General features: G+C 36.1%; 1 protein-coding gene across 1 annotated transcript in view; it reads left to right on the forward strand.

Moving 5' to 3' along the window:
* Positions 1-17,660, forward strand: part of slc25a26 (solute carrier family 25 member 26) — a 74,479-nt gene that overhangs the window by 44,780 nt on the left and 12,039 nt on the right. The window contains exon 6 of the mRNA XM_088636269.1: positions 14,064-14,108. Within this exon, the coding sequence (XP_088492395.1) occupies positions 14,064-14,108 (45 nt within the window). The remainder of the gene's footprint in view (positions 1-14,063; positions 14,109-17,660) is intronic.

The following is a 17,660-nucleotide window of genomic DNA, read 5'->3' on the forward strand; positions in this document are numbered from 1 at the left end:
TATAAATGCACTTATAATTTTCGATCATAACAAATATATAAGAATTTGTAGAGACAGATCATTATTTTTCTGCATAACATAGTTTCCTTTTAGTGTTTTTAGAAAGGCCTGGCACAAGTTGGATGGATCATCACTATCAATCAAGATAGATATCACGTTTGGTATAAAATTCAAGAAAATTAAAGATTTAAGCATTAACCTTCCAGATGAAAAAGTTTTTTTACAGTAGATAAAAATGTACTTGTATTATTACAGGCTATTTTTAATCCTGCTTTTTAAGAGAAATATTTTACAATTGAACTACAACTAAAATTTTGTCCTACATAACTTTGATAAAACAAGTTCCGGTTAGCTTTGATTAGTTTATTCCTGATTTTAGTATAGATTTTATTTTCTTTGATATAAAGCTTCCTCACTTAAAACTGCGAAGCACTCACGCTACATGCTGATAAACCCTGACACAATGCAAATATTATTTGAAGTTGCTGGGAATTGTTTCACTCATGTCCTTGGAATTAAGAATTTTGAAGGTTTGCCAAAATGCTGATCCAAGTATCCAGAACAAGTCCTAATTTGTTTAAAATATTATTACCCTATACCAGCACTCATTTTTCCTTAGGCTGAATCTAACAAAGCACAGTGCAGCAGTGATGGGATGTTTTGACATGCTGAGCAACAACTGCAGTTTAGCTTGTTTAAACAGCGTATGCAATGGCATTTCGAGCTGTCAGGTGGAATTTTTCAGCAAGTGCAGTCAAAGCAGTGCTTTTGTTGCTTTGTAGGATTATTTTAACTTCATTTTGGGTTTCCTTTAAGCAAAGGAATTACCAGTGTGTAACTCCTAAGATGGATAAGAACATCGTCTTGCACTGAACAAATTCTGTTCTTAACAATAAACTTTAAGACAACCTGTTGAATGGATATTTTTACGAAAGCATCCAAATGTTTGATTATTTTTGTGCTTTTACCCAAGCAAAATTGTTCTTAGGGTTTGTTTTGAAATTTGTATTTATCCGTAACCGACTCACACAGATTTCACATACTCATATACTCTGAAAATAAGCACAGTGTTCCCTGTTTGTATACATCACTGTACAAATCTGAAGTTGCCCTTTCCAGGAGGTCATATTATGGGAAAAATGCATTTGGCACTCAGAAAGACAATGTAAGGAATTGTTAGAGAAACCAGAATTATTCATCAAGTGATTCAGGATTCTGTTCTGGTTAGAAAAGGAAGGAAATCAAGATTTGTTTTGTGCTGTGAGATTGGTGGATTTTACCAATGTTTTGATAATGGTTGTGGTCTGTCAGGGGTCTGTGCACAATGTTGTTATTCCTAGGGGATGTTTATGTTGTTTAAATATAGAAATAGAATTTTACTTGTTTATAGATGCAGCTATAATGCATTAATTGTTTGTTGAATCTCCCTTAATGGAAACATAATGCACAGCTTGTGGTATTGCCATGCCCTTTATGTCCACTCTAGAGCACAGACTTGTGCTGAGATCTGGTATCTGTAACTCACAGAATCCAGGCCTCTTAATACTTTCCACAGCGAGATGATAGCTGTCAGGGGGCTTGTAATGGTACAAAGCAGATCTTTCATGCAGCAGTTATGAAGTGTTAGTCCAATGAAAGCAAGCATGGTGTAGAAGAAATATTTATTTTTGCAAACTCGTTAAGTTTTGTCAATAAAATGCATAGTTATGTAACAAAAAAGCGCTACAGCCTAACCTTATGTTAGACTCATTTTGTTTTTAAAAAAATTGTTACATCTCTTTGAAATTCCTCCCTCACACCCCATATGTGTGTAACTAATTCAGCTTTAAACCATTTTTATACAACAATGCTAATGGAATAAACTGCATTTAAATCTTTATTATTGCACATTGTAACTGGTTAAAATCTCAGTTTGGAATCAATTCAAATGAAGTTAGGATTAATACCATAAAATGTAACATTTGCATTTTTGTTTTTAATTATCCGAGTAGCGTTTAATTAAACATTCTAAAACATCTGGTATACAGTACCTGCTCTATAAATGATTTGGTCTATTTAGTATAAAATGCAAATTCACTTTTCTCTGTTATTAGGATTTGGTTTTTAAGTCACGAAGCAGTGGTGGATGTTAATCTGTCAATGGACGTTTCTCACAGATGGTTTACTAAAGGGGTAGCTCCTGTATGCAGTAAGTTGCTCAGTTCTCAGTAAAAATTCACATCCCTCTTTGGAATGCAGTCATACTGTGTTTTAATATTTATCTAACTTTGTACTCTGTATGCACTAAGGTGTGTATATGTACACACTTAATGTTACATTCTCATCAAACCTCAAAGGAAGGTGGATTAGGCAAAAACTTATTTTCTCAGTTCAGAAGAAATGTCTCAATAATATTAAATATTTCAGATTAACCAGCTCTAGTTGTGGATATACTTAGGAAATGTATGTCAGTTTACACACACAAAAATCTTAATCTTTCAATGTATTGCTTTATGCTGTCTTTTTTATTTGAATGGATACATCTTTGAGCTACAGTATGATGGAAAAAGCTTTTCATACCATTGAAGCAGGTATTTCATTAAACAGAGAAATGTGACCTACCAGGTGCTTTATATTTGATACTGCTTAGCCTCTTGCTTGTATCAAAAAATTGAATATTATTGTATAATCCTTTCCCCACTAATCTTCAACAAGATTGCATTTGCGCCTTTAAAACATATTCGTTTTCAGTTCTGGCACAAATTCTCATAGCATAGTTTTCTAAGGAACAGACTATCTACAGATGTTTGCTGCTTATATTAAATGTATGCGGTATTACCTGGTAATAAATTGGAGATTAGCCTTGGACTGTGTATTTCCTGGTTGGTTCACTTCTTCAGACGGTTCATTGTTATCCCGTTTCCTTCCAAGATATGGGGTACTCTAATGGTTTAGCCATCTGACACACATCTGCTTCCTATTGCACAATATCTTCATTCTACTGGAGACCCAGATCTCATTCCTTATATAATGAGTTTCTTCATGTCTTTTTTGGACTTAAAAGTTTGGCATTCACCACAGCTGAGTACTGGCAGGTATTTATTCACTTGCTTAGTATGTTAATTAATTAGCATGTTTTTGCTGGGAATACAATAATGTTAGATTAGATCCATAAACATGAAACTTTTTAAATATTTAAACAGATGTTTGTATGTTTTTTAATACTGTCAGCATTTATTTTGATGTGTTAGTTCATTAATCAGTTGATTAATGAGCTAACACATCAAATGTTTTGTTTAGAAAAATACCATTTGCTTGGTAAGTGACTCACAACAAGTAAACTATTTTTTTCAGAAGAAGAAAATGATTCTTAATACTTGGGTAGTATCAATTTCTTGTGTTGGTGGTATGAGGTATGTGATCTAGATTCTTATCACATGCTTTTTATCTGAATTTCTACTGCAGATATTGAAATTATCAACATGACATAAATATACAGGACAATCATGAAGAGTATTTTACCTATGTTTGAATTACCCCTTTTTGCTGTGCTTGGTTAACTCAGAAATAATTATTTTTTTCCATATTGCCAAACTCCTATGAAAGAAATTCCATTGCCTTATTTTGCTTCTTGCATCCTTTCCTATTTCCACCTCTGTTTTACAGTAGGCATCAGTAAGCACCCTAGAAACTAACTGATAATGGGACTAGTAAGCAGACAAGAAGATCATTACACTCATAGCATAGCCTGTGGAATAGGCTACATACAATTTATGTTTAAGGCTGTAATTTTGCTTGTAATTACAGAGGTTTTTCCTGAATGAGACAATTTAATGGATTGATTAGATTAGATGATTACTGTTTAGATGAGTGGGATCTAAATGCCTAAAGTAACCTCTAGAGGTTCAGGATTATATTGCAGTCTTAAAAAACAAACCATAAAAAATGTACAGCCCTTGTTGAAATGTTGAAATTGAATCAACTTTTCAAGTGCGCGGAGATTATTCTTCTCCATGTGTTCACGTAGATTCAGGTATGTTTAAATGATTCCCAAGCAGATTTCTAGCTACATTGCTCTTTTTATATTGTAGCTCTGGAGTTATCTGTATCTTTGGGTAATAATTGATCTCTGGTGCAGATTATTTCTGCAGTAGAAGTACAGGCAGCTGTCTAAAACTTTTGTCATGGTCTGTGGAATACTGATATTCCATGGGGAAAAATAAATAATAATTATTAATAAATAATTAATATGATTAATGGCCATTAAGTCACCCTAATGCTTTATATGTTATTGGGAGGTGAGAATCGATCCATTGTATCATCCAGTAGTTGGATATATCAGCTGAGATATTCCTGGAAAAATGATATTTCAAGTTTCACTAGGGGCTGGATATAATGAAAATTAACCAAACTAAATAAGTTACACTGTGGGGCAGCACAGAGGTGTGGTTAGCACTACAGCCTCACAGCTCTTTGGTTTGACTCCTGGCCTGCCTGTATGCATGGTGTTTGCATTTTGTCTTCACATTTGTATGAGTTTTCACCAGACACTCCAGGTTCCTGCCACTTCCCAAAGACATCCATGTAAAGGGTATGTCCCTGCTCTTAATGCTCCCTTACTTGAAGGGGAGGTTCAAGTGGATTTTTCAAACTCTGGGGGTGGTGTTGTCAGCACAGCTAGTACTAGCTATTGGACTGTAAAGAAATATAATTATATGAGCTCCATGGGGCAAATGGCCTCTCATCTGTTAGCCTTTCTGATGTTTTGATTAAAAAAAAATGGTTTTGCAGTTGTATTGCAAATCAGTCATTGCACTTATTTAATCTTAATTCAGTATTTTTATTAAAGTATTCTTTTGCACACAATTGAACAGACTTTGCACATTACATTTAACAAGCAGGGATCGTACTATGCACTGTAACTTAATATGTTGATATATCAATTATTTCAAAGCCAAAAGCAACTTTATTTTTCCTTTGTTTTTGATGCTTCAGCATTAGTTTTCACCAGGCCTGTTGGAAAGTCTGAAAGAATTTCTTGATGTAAAAGCAGCTGATAAACTTGTAACCTTTAAGATTTGAACCTAGTAGGAGTGATTCAGTTCTCTTTCAAATATTATCTACACATCTTTTGATCTAAATTTTCTTCTAAAAAGCACATCCTATTCTTGCAACCAAAGGTGAGCTTTAGCTCTGTTCTTTTGGCTTAGGGAGGGTTGGCTGTAGGCAGCATTTGCCAACACGTTTCCTGTTAGCTTCCAAAAGGGCTTAATAAGATAAAACTATTTCCTTATATAAAAAATACAGTGTGTTTTTCGTAAACAGAAACCATTACATAGCACACTATCCTGAGTTGTATAGTGAATACAATGGAGCTGTATGTGTAAGTGCCTTTCTGACTGTACAATTAACAGTCTGGACATGCCTCTTGACAAGATTAGGATAAGCATCAGTATGCATCTAGTGCATTGTGACCTATTAGAGTGATTTGTCAAATTGCAGGCACTGTAGCTAAGAAATTGGGCTTAATTCAAATTTATTTTGACATGTTTTTTTCCTGATGCCAAACATGGTTTAAGGATTTATGACAGCCCATTTTACCACAAGAATACTAATAATCCTCGAAGTAACATTGTACAAAATGGAGAGACAAAAGAAAACCTTTATATATGATAAATGACCTGACAATCGAGTAAAAGAATGTTTCTTTCCGATCTAGATCTTGTTGTGAGAAGTGTCTCCCACAATACAATACAGACTGTTATACATATATCTCAATTCCCCTAATCACTGGTGAAGCAGAGCACAACGCGGTGTTCATGAATGTGAAAGGAAGATTCCTACGATAGCTGGTCAGTCAAATAGAAGCTTAATTTGAAACTGCATTCAACAACTTTGAAGTAAAGTGTTAATGGAGCACAGCTATAGTTGTTGAAATCAGGAAAAAATAATTACTCAGAAGATGAAAGCAAAAAATATTGTTTTATTATGGTTGATCATACTGGTTTGGAAGTCATATTTTTAAGAATGTGTCAAAACGGCTCTAAATTAATAATAATAATAATAATAATAATAATAATAATAATAATAATAACAACAATAGCTAGATGCAATATATTTTTGCCACCACTCTAAGGCTACTAATACATTTCTTCTTATTATTATTAAATAAGTCTTAAAGGTCAGTCATGCTGAACTCCAATGTAATATAGGTTTTTGATGCTACAAAACAAGCTGTTCAGACGTCTGAAGTAATGGACTTTTTTCCTTCTCTTTGTGATTTATGATAATGCTATTTATTTGTGGGCGCATGTGTGATTAAATATTTATTGACTTTTCAGTCATAGGCATTTTATAAGAATTCATTCAATTCAGAATAATTGGTTCTGTGCCTCAAATGTATTTGTCTGAGTAGCTTGGCCGGGCATTCCATTTTTTTAAGCCAAACACCTTCTTTTTTCCAAAGTCTGACAGATATTATTTCACTGGACAATTAAATTAAATGAGCCCTACTCTGTGGTTTATCTAGAAAAAGTAAACAATTCCCAGCAGATGCCAATATGTCTAATAAAGCTCTTGAGGAGCATTTGTTTAAAGAGCCACTTGGTACAGTGCATGTGGCACTCACCATATAAGGTCAAAAAAGCTAAACAGAGCTTTTAAAGGAATGGTGTGATTTATACAGCTTTTTGGGCAGTGTGTATTTTAAGTCTCTATGACTAAAGCACCTGTTTGGACACACATTTGCAGTTGATTCCCTTTTCACTTGCTGTTCCCCATAAAGAGCTAGACTAATTTGATTTATTTGACACACTTCTAAAAGCAATTAACTTTCATATCATTATAGCAGAATTGTAGGAAATAGTTTCTGGTCAAAGACAACAGTTTATCTTCTGAAACACTGTATTATTAACTGGAGTGCGTGTGAAGAATAAGCTCTTACTTTTTTTGACGTTTCATTCTGTTTTCTTTCAGGCTCTGCTTTGCTTGATTTTTTTACTTGCGCTGTTTTTTTTTGTAAAGTTCTTCAACATTATTTAAAATGCTGTTTGGTTGATGTAGCCTAATAATTCAGGCACGTTAAATTTTAAACTGCTGGCAGGCTTGAAGGATCTGTACATGTGTATGTCTTTTGTTTGGAATAATTTTGCGACATATTTTTCCTTCGATTTTTCGAGGATGACCAAAGTTGTGAAATTTTTTTGTTTAATCATTTCATGTGGGGGGGGTTACGGAATTGAAAACAAGTTTGTCTTGCATTAAATGGTATTTCTGAGTCACAGAATATCTGCTGAAGGTATGCAGTTTGGCAGGAAACAGTCTGCATATGTGGAACAGATTTGCAATTTGCACTTTGCCCACTTTGAATATAAATATGGAAGTCTAGCCTGGAGCGACACAATTCCGTCTGAAGATTTGTGCTTGGGATGACAAAGGCCGTGCTGTCTCTCTGGGTGTCCTGATGTAATGTCGGCACACGGGGACCCATCAGACACACTAATTGATACTCTGCTTTATAAGGGCCCTTGAAGGTGTGTAAATGTGTGTATGTTGTGTTGTTTTAAGCCCCATATTATATTTCATCATCTATTTTTTTTTTTCATTTTTTGATTTGTGCTCATTCCACTGTAAACTTTACGGTTGTTGGTGACATGTCTAAGAATCTTGTCACAGCGTCAGCAGTGAGCACTTTCTGGTATTGAACAGATGCCTGGCCTCTGAGCTCAACAGAGATACTTTTGATGCTGTTGTGTTCCATCTTTCTCATTTTTACCAGCTGTCAATGTAAGCACTCTTGTGGCACGGCTGTAACCGATCATTCTAACAAGCTGGATTTGTCTTTGTTGTTTTGCATTAGGCTTCTCTGCAAGAGCAGTGCTAGGGAGACTGGAATCCTATAAAGGTGCATGGAACAAAACATCTAGTTGATTTTAGTTTTGGGAAATGACCTAGGAGTAACATCAAAATGACGGGAGTCACAGGGGTCTGGAACAAACTGCCCAATCACTCTGTTGAATCAGGGACTCTTGAAGTACCAGCCCAATGAGATTAGATAAAGGAGATATATTAATTAAAAGCCTTAGTCTCATTTGTGTAATTTGTTTCTGATTTTTGTGAAGTGATTCTAATGACAGATGTAAAGATTTTGTCTGCCTGCCTGCCTGCCTGCCTGTTTGTTTCTAACACTAACCCTGCTTACAAAGATAGAAATCTCTTTGGAGCGAGCCATTGGAAAAGGTACACAATAACTGAGCTAACTCTACATCCTCATGGTTTAAGTATTCTGTTTGTGCTGTATAGTTTAATAAGGAGGTTGACTGACTTTCATTTATTACAAATGTATATGATACCTGCTATCACTTTTAAAATGAAGTCTTGTGAGTAGTTACTATTTTGTCATAATCCCTTTGTGGACTCTTACTACATTATTACTACAAATCTGAACTTCTTCAGCTTTCTGTGTGTCTCTCTGCCGGGAGACGACTATCACTTCATAAATCAAATCTGACCAATAAAAGGTTTGCTCTAACTTTTTTTCATCATCAGGACCTCGTAAAGTACAATTTTTTAACATCTAAAAAAAGACATCTGGTAGCCTGGATTTTGAAAATCTTGCTTCATGTATTAAGACCCTTGGCTTCTCCTTTGCCTTGTCTGGATAAACAAATGCCTGTGTTCAGTTCAAGTACCACAATAAAGATCTGCACTAGCAAGTTTACATCGAGTTGGACTGTAACAAAACACCATTGAGGGTGTTTTGTTACAGATTCATAAAAACAGAAATATACTTTGTGTTGCACATTGCCCCTAGTGTTGTGTGCATGGGGCATTTTTCCAACTTCATTCAGTTCAGTTGTCTTTTCTGTTTTTTAAAAGGGTTTAAGTGAATTTGTACTGATGTTGTATCTGAGGTGAGCAGCAGTTTTTTTTTTATTTTGTTCTGAAAACCCTCAGGGAGACATTGCAAAGGAGCTAAAAGATCATATGCTTTAGTTTTAGTTAAAATTGGAGCAGCTGAGTTCTAATCCTTCTGCGACTTGTTAAAAACATGTCTGGATACACCTGCAAGCACTGCATGACAATTGTTAAGCTTACAGAAGACAAAAAGCATGCATTGGGTGTTCTGTATCAGGTTGGGAAAGATATGAAATGATGTGAGCAATGTTACAAAGTGGCAAAAGATTACTAGGGGCTTTGATTGATTCCAGACTAAAGTTGACACATTTGCAGAGTTCATAAGGAGGACAAATCAACATAACTTAAAGTCTTGTCAGATGTGAAACGTTTATATCTATTTTTAGTATCACCGAAGCACCATGACAGATCTGATTAATGTCAGGTTTCATGCTGACATGAGTTTTAAGTGTCATCAGCTGTGGCAAGGTGGTGTCATAAAGAGACCAAGAGCTCTGTTTTAAGCCACATGAAGGTGCTAGGCTCCGGTTTTGTTTTACATGGATCTCTGTGGGAGAAATCACAGAGATAATTACCTGTGGAAATTATGTGAAGATCTTGCTTCTCATTCCACTAGTTACATTTAGGAGTATTCCAGAGGGGAGAGCCTCAGTTTACATCTTGATCCAGTAGAAGCAGGACAAAATCCTGCTCCCACGTCAGGGGTACCAGAGAAGCTGCAAAAGACGTGAAAGTCTATATATTCAATTAATTCGTTATATATAAAAAATAATTATTTTTTCAAATATTATTCTGTAAGATGGTATAAATGGTATCAAAAGCGGCACCAGGATATATTAAAAATGAGTCCATAATCAGTCCAAACTATTTATTTATTTCTTTAGGATGACAATACTGGAATCTGTATATCTTATAATGATTGAACAATATAGGTACTTGCTTTTTTGGGATGAGAATTCCCAAAAGGATTATGGCTATCCAGCATTTATCAAATTAAAACAGTTGTTTAAATGACCTGATTGAAAGTGATCAGGAATATGAAAATAAGGAGAAAAGAAAGGGACTATGAAAAGGGGAAGGAAGAGGTGAAAAAGGACATCCAAAGAGATGGACATCTTTGAGATTTCCAGGGGAAATATGGAAAGCAGAAATGTGTATTTGAGAGATTTAGAAAGAATTAAGTTCAGAATGAAGTTCATTCAGAGCTGGAGGAAGGTGAGAAGGTGTGAGAAGGATTTGGTTTCTGATGTCTTTCTGTGAATGGCTATGGATGTTTACTAGAACTTTGGACAAGAAGCCTTTGTGTAAATTAGATAGTTGGCTGTATGGCTTTATTCATGGATCAGGAAAAAGAGTTCCAGTGGAAGCATCATCCTGCAAATTGGGGGTTTGTTTGATGGCCTTGGGAATAGAAAGGGTGATGGAGTGAAATGAAAGCACCATTGGAATGTGGTTCTGGGAATGGGAATTACTTGTGAGGCTGTCAGTGTAGTATTAAGGATCCCCCCTTAATACTTCATTTTAATTAAAACATGCATTTTAATAGTTTGATTGTGGAAATTAGTCTCTTCAGCGCATAGTCTGAGATACTATAGGAAAGGAAGAGAGTTGTTGTTATGTTTGGGATGGAAGGATCTACTGTATAAAGGAGAGACAATAAATAAAAATAACTTAATTTGCTTGAATACGAGGTTGCCATAGTGTCTGCTAAATCCAGCTACTTCTCTCACATCACTGAGGGCAATCGTAGCAAGCCTAGACACCTGTTCTGCACCATCAACAGATTGCTTAAGACAGACTCCCCTACAACACTACCTGCCTCATCCCAACTGTGTAACCATTCTATTTACAATGCATGTTGCCTTCACACCTCTTCTGTGTTAGTCTAGTTTTGCTGGTTTCCTTCTCTCTAACTTCTCCCTACTTAATGCTGCATTCCTTAGTAAATTGGTAAATTGAAATCTACCACCTCCTATTAGATCCCCTTCCCTCTGTTTTATTCCTTTTGTCTCTCTGCTGTCTGCCCTCTTGTCCTCAACATAATAAATGAGCGTTTGAGTACTGGTGTGGTACCAACGGCCTTCAAAACTGCTGCATTTACCCCTGTGTCTAAAAAAATAACTATTTTTCACCCTCTAGCTAACCTGTGCATTTATTTGTTCTCTCTCTGTAAAGTACTTTGAGGAGGCACTTTTAAAGGTGCTATATAAAATAAAATGTCTTATTATTGTTATTTATTATTGTAAAGGAAGTTGTTTGAATTTAGTTCCAGAAAAGGAAGACTGGTGGAGGATACATTAACAGTGGATTAGATGGATGGCTGAAATTGCTGTAGCTCATTGTTAGAGCAGGTGGCAGCACCAACACAGACATCAGTATATTGCTAGACAGTTTTGGAATGAAGCCAGTATAGAAGAAGAAGCAAGATGTTAGCATAATTTGGTCCCATCCAGGTACCCATGGTGACTCTGCTGACCTGGTAGTAGAAAAGATAAGTTAAAGAAAATGCATTCAGCATGGGAATTGAACCAGTCGTTTAAGTATGAGGGTTGGGGGATCCAGCCCTGCACATTTGTTAAGTGTGTGTTTCAAAGCTGTGAGGCTGTTGTCATGGCAAATGATGTTGTATAGGGATGTGATATCTATGGTAAACATTCTGGACACAAAAATTGGAAGCTGTCAAAATCATTGTTAGTATATGTAATGTATGAAGGAAGATTCTCAGCAAATGGTATCATCAAGCTGTCAGTGTGTTTTGGATATTGATGCTTGAAGGTTGCTTTAATTGGCTTCACATTTAAAGAAAAAGAAAGTTTGGATTTTTAAGATTAGCTATGCGATAGTTGAGTTTGATTTTATATTTCCCCAAAATCCTAGTTCGATGCCTTCCCTGACACAGTTCAGGGGCTGGCACAAGTGACCCTGTTTGACCTTTCTGGTGATGAAGAAGGAGAGTCTCTTGCTGGTGGAGATGACACGCTTCCTCAGAGAATTCAGCTTGTCAGCTCCCTGTACTGCAGTGACATTGATTTCTCCTCACTGCTGCTTCCTGCCAGGGCAGATAACAAACATGCTGTGGCAGGTGTCAGTCAAGATCTGTGTGGTTTGGAGGCCTAAATAAAAGAGTCACCTCATTTATTAATCATCACTCACAAGAGTACAGGAAAAATTATACGAACAAGACTGTCCAATACACTTGGATTATTCCATTGTAAACTATTATTTTATTTTTCTTTGAAATTGCTATGTTCTATGTTCTGTGTTCTGTACTCTGTAACTCTGTTGTTTTTGAGTGTCTGTATGCCTTCATTTTGGTCAGCAGTATAACACTGGAAGCACGTTTTTCACAAATTGTATACTAAATGTCCTTTAGACCATTCCAAAAGGCAGTTCTGTGTGTGAGACTAGTGCTACTTTTTTTCTGAGTGCTTAATTCCATATGACCATGAAAACATTTTTGTATGAAACATCCTGGAACAAATGGGTTTGTAATCATTTAAATCTTGTGTACAACTCGCAAATCCTTTTCATTTTCAAAGCTGTACTTTGACCAATGAAACAGGCTTGATATGGTGTCTTTTCATGGTTATGGAGCTTCTGAGAACAGGCATTATGGGGATAATTATCTGCTTTTTGACATTGTGAAACAGTACGTCCAAATTACCATTAATTAATTTTATCATAAATAAAGACCTTTGCTTGCTTTTAAATATGCCTTAAATGGTGTTTCTTTCAAGAATATTTGTATAGAAATAATTAGGTTATATGACAAGTCAAAGACTTATTTTTTATGCTTTCAAAGTCATTTTATCTGCTTTATTAAAAAAAAACAGAAGCCTGATTTGGCTGGATTTTTATTTTTTATTAATTATTTTTAGTAGTTCTGAAGTAATTTTAAATAGGACCAGAACAGTATAACGCAGGAACTCCCCTTTTCCCCACCATGCCATCAGTAGTAGCCCCTGTGTGTGCAAACTGAAGTTGTACCCTTCATTTGAACCACCCTAATAATCTACTGTCATACCCCTAACAGCATAGATCCAAGATGCAGTAAGCTCCTTATGAATGATCCAGTGAATCCTGAGGTTCTGAACAGAACTAATGCCTTTTTTAGTTAATGAGAGACCAACCAACCAAATCAGTTTCTTTCATTGTGAGTATCTGGCAAAAGTGCCAAGGGAGAACAAGAAATATTAATTATTAGAATTGTGGACAAAGAAGAATAAACCTGTTTCCAAATCTTAACCATGTCTGCACATTACTAAAAATATCCTAGACAAAGCATGCACAAGACACTAAGACGCTGATGATGGCATTAGAAAGTATTCCGGTGCACTTCTTACCTAAACAAACCCTAAAAACTGCTAAGGATTTGTAAGAATCCTTTAACAGAAAAGCACAAAGACAGGTACTTTGTCCTGCCCTTGAAGTCCAGCAGAATATGCACTAGAAGTAGAATCAGTAGAACATCAACATCTGATGGAAAAAAAGAAGAGTCAGAAAGATCTATCGTGTTTGCAAGTGTTGGACAAAACAAGGCCGCCCTGAAAAGAAAAAATCAGATAATGTGAATTATAGCTCTAAATTAAAGAAGATAACATGGAAAACATTTTTTTTAATTTAATGCAATTCAAGTTTTAATGACCTACAAAAAACTGAATGGTGAAAAAGAAAAAAAACATGCAACTTGTCAGTCTGCAGAATTTTAGCACATATGTAAAAGATAATGTGAGCATGTTAGATATATATTTACAAAAACCGTGCTGCTTTTTTTTCTTTGGTATAGTTCAAACTCTTGTGCTAGTGGACATCACTAACACTGACTCCACAGCAGGTGTGAAAGAAAGTTTACATTAAATATAATCACTCAGTAGCAACTGAGTCTGGCCTCTGGAAACTGGGTGTCAACACACCTGCATTCTCAAGTGTTAAAACTCCCCTGAGGGCACAACAGCTTCTCTTCTGTCTGTGCAGGACGAATCCCTGTTTGTTTCATACACCTGGTGCATAGACTTGAGTTACCTTATTGCTCTTTTATGATATTTCTATAATCTTACCATATATTGTTAACAAAATAACTGACTTTAGTCATTATTGTTTTCGTTGTTAACCCTTGTGTATCATTTTTGTTTTCATTGTTAACCCTTTCAACTGTTTTCAACTTTCAGATTCCCTTCTCACTTGTGCAGTTTCCTTTATGGGAGTATTTGAAGGTATGTACTTTCCCCCTGGTGTTGACAGCCATAGTTTATGATTAATCAATAATAAGACTGGTTACATGCTACTACAGTTGTGGCTGAAGCAATATTTTATCTTGGCTTTCCTCTTGGGATAAACGTCTAACTTTATATCCTCAATTATGGTTATCTCAGATGTTATTAAACAGAGCTATTGTCATTTGGCCTATGATGTAGAAAAGTTTATGTCTCTAAGATGTCTGCTCTTTCAAACATAAAAGTGATTTTAGTCTAACGTTCGTAGCCGTGATGTCCTGGGTAACCAGTAAGAACACTAAATTCTATTAGCATAACGGCTTAATTTTTGTTCAGCAGAAAAGGACAATGTAGCAGACAGCCGCGAGGGAGACGTTGCCCGCTCTCAGTGAAATAATAACTGTCATTCAGTTCATGTTTCACACTTTCAAAGACATTCCTTCTGCCATCTTCATGTTGATGCTTCGTCATTCTGTGTACAATACTGGAATTTGAAACTTTAGTCTTGATCACAATTGCAGATCTGAAACATTTGAAATTCTATTTTGCTAAAAAAAAAAACAGCTAAATAAATGTTTTACAAAAAAGTGAAAAAAAGTTTGCCAGAACCTGAAACAACAAAATCTGATCCTTTGTAGTTCCATGAAGTTAAATTTGCGTGTCACCTGTCCAAATATTTAGTCAATTCACTTTGACGTTTTGAGTCTGATTAAGTGAAAAATTGAGTCTTCCGCATTGTGTTTGTTTTGGACAATATCAGAAGACACAATCTTGCTGTTTTTCAGTTAAATTAGTCACAGATCTTCCGAAGCCTGAGGGCCACTGTCTGCTCTCCCTGCTTTTGAGGGTGAACCTGAAGTTGTTCAACAGTGTTAGTGAATAAAGAAGGCAAACTTACTGCTTAAATCACTGTACAGTGATACAATATGAACTCCGTGCTGTGGCACAAATATTATGTAATGAGGAAATGTGTATATTGGTAGTGGATTATCGGCTAACCAGCATACCAACACTAAAATAGAAATGAAAAAATGAGAAATTGATGTCATAATAATATAATAATAATAAACTTTATTTTATATAGCACCTTTAAAGGTGGCTTCTAAAAGCGCTTTAAAGGATGACAATAACAATAAATAAGAAGAGTATAACAATAAATAAGGAGAATACACAAGATAAGACACAATTACAATAAATAGAGGAGTGGTACTAAGGAGTGGATGGTGGTACTAAGAAGAGCAGAGGGGTGAAGAAGTAAAGACTTTTCTGAAGAAGAGGGTTTTGAGTCTGGATTTGAAGGAGTTTAGAGAAGGTGACTCTCTGATATCCTTGGGCAAAGAGTTCCAGAGCTTGGGGGCATAACAGGAGAAGGCCCTGTCACCCATACAATGTAGACGGGCTTGGGGGACATGTAGTTTAGACCCAACTGAGATGTTACCTTTTAATGTACATTCCCTGTAAGAAAACAAAAACATTGTTTCAGCAATGCTTTATGTGTCACTGACACCAAGTCCCAGAGAGTCAGAATGAAAGGCTTTAAAATGAACCTGATTGTTTAGTAAAATCTTAATGCCCTGGTCTCCTATGGGTTTATTGTTAATGGTATTGGTTTGGTTGGCTTGCTTCACCACAATTCTGTGGAATTGATGCCCATTTTCAGGAGATTCCTGCAAAAGTGAAGTGGTAGCTGTTTGGTATTACGGGCTGCAGGTCTTATGGTTTAAATAGGTCAAGCCAAGCAGTTTCCTTGTACCACACACTCTCAATATAGTTGATTCATCAAAGCCCATGCTGTGTGGCATTTTAATTGGAAGAATCAACATCTGCTCAGAGTAGGGTTTTTTTTTCCTGTTTGGATTTTTTTTCTTTTTTTACAGCCACTAGCCTGCTAAACAGCCACATAACAGCTGTTTATTTGGTGGAGACAAACCTCTGATGTCATGGTCATGAAGGAACAATGATAATTATTCTATTTTCTTATATATGTGTACCTCGCACATTAAAGCTGTCACTTCTTTATTAAGAGAGAATTCCTTATGAGCCTCAAATAAATAAATTAATTAATATTTTGAAACCTGCAGTGGAAGGTCATTATTCCACACAAAACAGATAATACAGAAAAATAAAGGCACCTGTTTCTTTTCTTTATTACTCAGTTCCTTCTAGAATGCCTGCTGCCCCATGCTAGGATGAATGTTTAGTAAATGTGGAATTGTTATAGATTGCAAATCAACATAGTCCACAAGTAAGTATGTTTTTAGACTAGTACAAACTCCGACACATTTTATCCAGTCGATGCCATTCTCTTCGATAAATTCATTCAGAAGCTGAAATATGTGCTCTCCTGTAGTTCCTGTTGGTAGCGGCTTACATAACAGAAAGTCCTCATGGGACGTACCCTCAAACTCGTATCTAACGTAAACGATTGAATTGGCCAAATTGACTACAGACTCAGCTAATTGCAGTGAAAAACATCTGCTCATCTTAACGCGCTCTATCAGCATACTTTTGATATCATTTCAATAATTCTATGAATGACTGTGTCTTTCAGGGGGGCAGCAGGTCGAGCTGTTTAGCAGCCTTTTCTCCACACATAATATGTGTCAGCTCTTTTGTCAACGGTAAATAAGGTTCTTCAAAAATAGTGTGGAGCTTACCTGCTTTAGCAATCCGCAAGCTTGCATTTTTCCACGTTTCCGTTTTTATTTCCGTATTTATTTTAAGTTTTGATTTCATGCGCATGGGAGCGAAACGCAGAGACGCTCTGTGTATTTTTCTCAAATTAACTTAGAACAGTTCTTAAATATTTTTCTGTTATCTATCACGCTTTCCTGTGCTCACAAGATTACAAGCGTTAGTAGCACGTATTTCTATGCATTCCTGTGTTTACAACATTGGCATTGTTCCAAAATCACGCACATTCTCCTACCTCCCTATTTGCTGGAGATAGGGTTTTTTTTAAATACAATTGGTCACTTCGTCCGTAGCACCCATTCCTATAGAGTGGTATAGAATTACAGAGTATCTCTTGTGTCCACTGAAGTATTAGCGCTCACTGTATCGCAGTACGTAGGCTGCGTATTCGACACGTATTAAAATAGAAAATATGAAAACCGTCCCGATTTTTCAGCGCACACAACAAAGTTCTATGGATCATATGGCATACCAGCTGGCGGCGCTCCGCGTACCACTGCTGGTACACGTACCACAGTTTGAGAACCACTGATCTACATCAATTCCCAGGGAAGTAAAACCTCTGTTATTGTGCTGTAATCTAGATTATAGCCTATAATTTTCTGCAGATGATTCTTTTAATGATCGCCACAAATGTTTTGTTACGGTTGTCTAGAGTTTTCCGGTTTTCGGAATCTCATTCACGTTTCCCTTTTTAAAGTTATTTTGAAAAGAATAACTTTTCAAAATGTATTCTCGCCCCCCCATCTCCAGCTCTGTGGCCTGCTGCAGGTGCTAACCAGAAAGAGTTAAAACAGGGGTCAGAGAGCAGGGAAGTTGAACAGAGCTCAGGCTGTGCAAGTTTCCATGCACCACAGC

This window comes from Lepisosteus platostomus, chromosome 6, assembly GCF_059453375.1.
Source record: "Lepisosteus platostomus isolate fLepPlt1 chromosome 6, fLepPlt1.hap1, whole genome shotgun sequence".
Classification (NCBI taxonomy): Eukaryota; Metazoa; Chordata; class Actinopteri; order Semionotiformes; family Lepisosteidae; genus Lepisosteus; species Lepisosteus platostomus.